Raw genomic sequence first — 6,766 nt, forward strand, 5'->3', positions numbered from 1 at the left:
TATTTATTTAATGTATAAAACCCATTTATACAGTGAAAAAGTTTATTTTAGAAAATATTTCTCTGGAAAATAATTGCTTTCTATTAACTGCACCATTATTGAAATTTCCAGTAAGTCTTTAGTAAACAGTAATAATATCAGATTTGATTTGATAATAATTTATATACAGTATTTGCACAATGCACATCATTTTTTACTAGTTTTACTTCAGAGTGTATAATATACTGTTAATAAATTCAGACTTTTATCCATATTAATGTCATTTTACCTGAAAAGTAATTAGTTAAGTCCAAATGAATAATCTACATCCAAAACACTACTAAATCACAGTTAAATAAATGTGAAGGTTTGACAGTGATCTGCTGAAATATATGCCTCACAAGTGATGTGGCTGTATGTTTCAGATCCGTTGTCATCAGTACTGGCCAGAGGACAATAAACCCGTCACTGTTTTTGCTGACATCATAATCACTAAACTCACAGAGGACGTGCGCCCTGATTGGACGGTCCGGGCACTCAAAGTGGAGAGGGTAAAACAATGTGCATCTTTACATTGTCAGTATTGTCTTTTTACATTGTCGTTTTTATCTTTCAGTTCAACTACTGTCATAGCAGAGCAACAGTTTACGAGAATCTTGTTGAGCAACATAGTTAAAGTTGCCAACATTGCAAGCTGGTTAAATTTACACATCTAGTTAAATGGTTCAATTTAAGATTAATTTAAATAATTAAGTTTCCAGTTTAATTTAAAGACTAAACTTGGTTCTCTTTCAAGCATACGTTTTGGTGTCTCACTATGGAATACACCCCTTACGTGTATTCCTCAGAAGCCCCATTACATTACACCAGCCCTAGTCTCGCGTAGCCAGACCTTCAGACTGAAGGCTGAAGGTCTGGAATTCATAGCAGCTTTCTTTCGCCAAGGCCCGCCCATAAGGCCATTTGACCGACATGTCAAACAACAAATTACAGTTCGTTTCGTTCAGCAACACGTTTCAGGGCGTGGAAATGTCCCCACAACAACAGACCGACGTGCAACAAGTCAGTCAGCATAGAAAATCAAAGAAGGAGTGACAAAGTTTACAAGTAGCTACAAATGTTGATGACGCTCAAATGTACAAATGACGCTCTCGGTAAACATCTGTTTGAAGCATATCTCTCCACTTTTTAACACCCACAAGTAATTCTGGAGAACCGAACACAATACTGAATCGGCCAGCTGTGATGTCATAATGCCCCTCAAGAATTTGCAGAACTTATTCACAGAACACATTATAACATCACCTCGGGGAGCTATCAACCCCTTAGAGGTGATGATAAGCCCGCACGATAAGGTCCGCACAAATCTGGCAAGTTGAGGCCATCGGATGCTTAGAGAAAAAAATTCCGGTGCAGCTTTCACAATGGCAGTGTGAAAAAAGAGATTCTGATGCAATTGTTGCGCCCATGCATTTTATACTTCCCTCGAGCCTGTCAGTATTTGCTTACTTTGCGACAATTGCCCAGCTGTTTCAAGCTAGCGTTACCCCATAAGATTTCAACAAAAGTTGAGAAGGGAGGAGTTCCCGCAGTGTTGCTACGCAATGTAGAGTTACCGCTTTCGAAACGGAACTCGGCTGCCCCTGGGGTAATGAGGTTTTCTGACACGCTTGCATGTGTTGATTGAGTATTCGGGTCTGTGGATACATACTTGAGTATATTTGTGGCCTTACTCTAAGTCCTAACAATGCACAGGAACACACAGGCCTGCACACAGATGTGGGTGGTTAGATGGATAATTAGTCCCAAAGGATACATTTAACCCTTCCCCTCTCTCTCTTTCTCGCTCCAGCATGGCAACTACATGATTGTTCACCATTTCAACTACACCTCATGGCCAGAACATGGCGTTCCGGAGTCCAGCTCCACACTCATCCAATTTGTCAAAGCGGTCCGCTCCAACAGAGGCCATGAAAACACAACCATTGTTGTCCACTGCAGGTGTGTGCTATCTGAGGTCTTGAAGCTGTTCTCTACAGTCTGTTTCCATTTTTATTTTTTAGCTGATTCGGACTGCGTGGAAGCCCGTTTTTGCCTCAGAGTAAAAGATTAAGCTAATTACAACGTCATATCTTTATTTTTGCGCAACTGCAACTATATTTCTAGTATTTTCAACTTTGTCATAATGTGTCTTTAGTAGTTATGTCAAATTGTGAAATATACTTTATTTCTCATAACTGTCTCTCTACTTCTGCTTTGTCTCAGAATGTGCCTTTTTTTGTTTTAAACGATTTTTATTTCTAAACTCACAATTATCTTTATTTATTTATTTATTTATTTTTATTTTTTAGTGTCTATATCCTTTTTATTAATTTTTAGTACACAAAAATAAGCAACTAGCTGAAATTTTTAAAAAAGGATTTTAGTTAACTTTTGTTTTATTTCGATTAAAAAAAGGTTTCATGGTTGTAGTTTAACATGTTTATAGATATTATGTATTAATATCTAATGTGTGTATGTGCAGTGCTGGTGTGGGCAGGACTGGGGTGTTTATAGCCCTGGATCATCTCATTCAGCATTTGAGGGATCATGACTTTGTGGATATATATGGGCTGGTTGCAGAGCTGCGCAGTGAGAGGATGTGCATGGTGCAAAACCTGGTAAACCCATTAGAAAACTGACAGATTTCATTTTATCCTGCAAAAGTAGTTGTGTAGACTAGTGTGAGAGGATCATTTTTCAGATGTTGATATCTGTCTCTCTCTCTCAGGCTCAGTACATGTTTCTGCATCAAAGCACTCTGGATCTGCTTTCTGCTAAAGGAAACAGTCAGTCCATTTGGTTTGTAAATTACTCCGCTCTGGAGAAGATGGACTCATTGGATGCGATGGAAGGTAAAATATATCCTACAATCAATGCCTTGTGCAGTGCGATTAAAGCTGTTGGTTAAAGATCTCTTTCGTTCTTTTGTCTTGTCTTGATGGAACTGTATTTTGTCACGTTTGTTATCTCAGGTGATGTAGAATTGGAGTGGGAAGAGACGACAATGTAACAGGGACACTTGCGTTCTGTCAATCTGATGGTTGTGAAGGAGACATGGAGACTCATGAAATTCCTACACAGATGCTGGGACTTTGGAGCCTAGGGCCAAACACTGAGCAAAGGATAAAATGAGGAATGGAAGTGATTCAGAAGCAAACTCAAATATTCTTGCCTAAATGGATTGACTCTGGCTCACAATCTCTCATTTACATCCAGGAGACACTCTCATCCTTCAAAGTTTTTTTCCCCATAGTTCTTGTCCAACTTCTGTAATTATTTTATCTCTACCTACTGTATATAGGCACTGCCTACTTCAACAAAATGGATCAAACTCCAAAATTATGTGTTCTGGTGAAAGTAAGAATATTCAGCAGCCAGGAAACTAGTTTTTTATGTCCTGTAGTCAGATGTATTATTAAATGCAATTATTAGGGATGAGAGTCATTAAGAATTTCTAAAACGATGATTCTTTTGGTGATTTTTCTGAAAACATTATGAGATTATTTCAGCAGAAGAGTATATTTATTCACATTGAACATGAACTTGTTCACACTTCCACATCAACGGAAATTTGTTTGTTTGTTTGTTTCTTTGTTTGTTTTGCGCGCGCACCCTGGCGCTGCAGATACATTCTGTGTGAACACACCTAACATGCGCTTTAAAGTCGCGTGGATTTTGAAAATCTGTTGATGTTTTATCGTTCATATCGCTGGAAAACTCGCCCTGAAATACTATTTTAACAACTATTTAGGGTCCACATCAATCAACAGACAATGGCGTTTAATATACGTTCGAGATAAAGCATAACTGCGCGTGATTTGCGTTCTTTGAAAGCTAATCGCAGCGCGCGCTTTACTGTCTGGTGGAATTTGATTGGCTGTCAATATTGTACCGTTCAACGTAACTTGAATGTCGTGATCCCATTCCCAACAATACCATTCCTCCGCGTCGTTGTCGGTTAGCACGGTTTTAATTTAAAACTTTGTGGTTTTACAGTAGTTATCGTTCTTGACGTGAATTGGAGAGTTTGGAGAGTTTGAGAGGCCTGACATGAATGATATTTACCCACAATGGGGGGGAAACTGCACTTGTTTTATACGAAAGTTGTAGTGTAACGTTAAGTCTATGTCTAAAGTTTTTCTAATCAATAACTGTGAAGTTTGAAAGAAAGATCTTTCACAGAGCATCTCTTCACACAGTAAGTTAACGCTAACGTTATTTGTTCATTCTTTTAAATAACAACTTGATAGACGTCGCTAAGTCGTTAATTTCTTTTATTGCTTCATTTATTCATGTTACACAGGTAGAGTTAGGCTACTGAGTGAGAGCAAACCAACATTTGTTATCTCACAAAATCGTAAAGCTCTTTCAGAAGTTATCTTTCTTTTGCTTATTTATCAAGCCAAATGAGTGTCAGGAGATGAATTTGTTGTGTGTATTTGGAAATCAACAGTATTTGTGTTTTGAAATAAATATATAATATTTTTCTTTTGAAGACCTCTGCAGATATTTTGTTGAATGTTGAATTTTGATCTGTTCTTCACACAAAGCCATCCTATGACTCCACTTATGGTGTTTTTGTCAATTTGGAACTTTCCAGTCCAGGTCCTCATTCTCTTCTTCTTTCTTTCTTTTTTTTTCTATTTTCTTTTTTTATAAAAGAAAAAAAAAAGAAAAGATTGAGCTCGACTTTTGTCAAAAAATCACCTTTTGTGATGAACGGATGTACAAAAGTCATAGGTTTGGAATTATACAGGAGTGAGTAAATTAAATATTTTTTAAAGGTGACAGTAATGGAAATTGTCTGGTGTTAATGATGTTTTTATTGTTTGTTTGTTTCTTTAAATACCTATTAAGGTTTCCAAAATATCTGATTGTTGAAATGATTACAGGAGCTCAATTTCATAGACATCCCGGAGTGCAAGGACTGTCATTCTCTGTATGGTTGCTTTGAAGAGTGAGAGCGCATCCAGTGTGAAAGCAGCAATGCAGGACCTTGGAGAGCAGCACTAAAGCTTGAGAGGACCATTCAGGACAGGTATAGTGCTGGGGGATGTTTGGGGGTACAATAAAACAATAAGCCATTAGAGGCTCTGTATTACTTTGCAGTGACACCAGTGTTTAACAAATAATTGGAAAAAATATAAAAATATTAATAAAATATTATATAAAATAAAATATGAATAACTTAACTGATGATATGAAAGTACACGTGTACATATCCACTATTTTAGATTTCTCAACTTTGAGTAAGAAAGTACCACAGTTCATAAGTTTGGGGTCAGTACAATTTTTGTAATGTTTTTTATAGAAGTCACTTATGCTCACCAAGGCTGCATTTATTTGATGATAATTAATAGAAAAAAATATATAAACAGTAGTATTGTGAAGTATTGTTACAATTTTAAATAACTGTTTACTATTTGATTATATTTTAAAAATGAAATTTCTTCCGGCGATAATAATAATAATGTTTTTATTTATATAGTGCCTTTCCAGGGCTCAAGGACGCTTTACAATAAATAAGCAACAATAAAGTGGACAAAGACAGCAGACAAAACAACAGTAGATGAGTGTAAGAACTGAAAATGAGAAGTTAGGTAGATGGGGCAGCATCCAGCAGAATACATTCAGATATAAAAAATGCCGTACAACTTAAGAATTATGACATTCAGAAAATAAGTAAGTTTTGAGCATGGATTTGAATTCAGAAATAGTATTAACAGAACAAAGTGATCGGTGGAGAGTGTTCCACATTTTGGGTGCAACAACAACACTGAATGGTATGCATTGAATGGCATTGAAGCAAGGCGATGCCGAGGGACGATGAGAAGGCTAGAGTCGAGAGCATGTAGGGGTGGAGCAGGTTACAGAGATGGGGGGAGCCAAGCCGTGCAGAGATTTGATGCAAACAGCATCATTACCCCAGTCTTCAGTGTCACATGATCCTTCAGAAATCATTCTAATATGCTGATTTGATCCTCAAGAAAAAAATTCTTATTATTATCAGCCTACAAAACAGTAGTTTAGCCACTGTTGTCACATGGAATATTTAAACATTTTCTTCAATGACTTTCTGGGCCGTCAAGTTTCAATCCTTTAGGAGCATGTAGCAGTGATCCACCTCTCAAATTGAATCAAACATATTTTCATTTGTGTTCCGAAGACGAATGAAGGTCTTTCGTGATTGGTACAGCATGGGGCTGAGTAATTAATGACTTAATTTTCATTTTTTGGTGAACTAACCCTTTAATGCATTTTGCTGGACTGGATTCTTGGTATCAATTTATTTAAAAACTGACCCAAAACCTTTGAATAGTCTATGTAGTTACAGTTATGTAAATTGTTATTTTTATTAAAACTATTATACATTATAAAATGGGGTTTAAGCCTGTCTATGGTTTAAGCACAACAACTTCCGTGCTCTAGGTCGCATCACTTCCGATTCAGGTCGTTAAACATAGAGTAGTTTTACTCAAATTGTCTAAAAAAAACTATAGCAAAGATGATTCTATCGCATATCCAGGTTGATGTCTAACAGTGTGTTGTTGTTTTATCTTCTCACTAACATGTAGATATTTAAATAAAATAAAAATCCCAAATAAAACTAGATTATCTAAAGAGATGCAAGGAGACCTGTTTTCCTGTTTGTTCATGTGACGTTGTCATAATTCGTTTCCTAATTTTTTGTTGGGCAGCAGTTATCTTATTTCTATAAATGGAGTTAGTTCTAATTAGTGAGTAA

At 36.5% G+C, this 6,766-nt stretch overlaps 1 protein-coding gene across 1 annotated transcript in view; it reads left to right on the plus strand.

The window, feature by feature from the left end:
* The window catches only part of ptprq (protein tyrosine phosphatase receptor type Q), a 69,054-nt gene extending 64,538 nt beyond the window's left edge, over positions 1-4,516 (plus strand). The window contains exons 54-58 of the mRNA XM_039654369.2: positions 405-530; positions 1,832-1,980; positions 2,504-2,639; positions 2,750-2,873; positions 2,994-4,516. Coding sequence (XP_039510303.2) covers positions 405-530; positions 1,832-1,980; positions 2,504-2,639; positions 2,750-2,873; positions 2,994-3,031 — 573 coding nt within the window. The 3' untranslated portion in view covers positions 3,032-4,516. The remainder of the gene's footprint in view (positions 1-404; positions 531-1,831; positions 1,981-2,503; positions 2,640-2,749; positions 2,874-2,993) is intronic.
* The last annotated feature ends 2,250 nt before the right edge of the window (positions 4,517-6,766 follow it).

Source organism: Pimephales promelas, chromosome 10 (assembly GCF_988280905.1).
Source record: "Pimephales promelas chromosome 10, fPimPro1.hap1.1, whole genome shotgun sequence".
Taxonomy (NCBI): domain Eukaryota; kingdom Metazoa; phylum Chordata; class Actinopteri; order Cypriniformes; family Leuciscidae; genus Pimephales; species Pimephales promelas.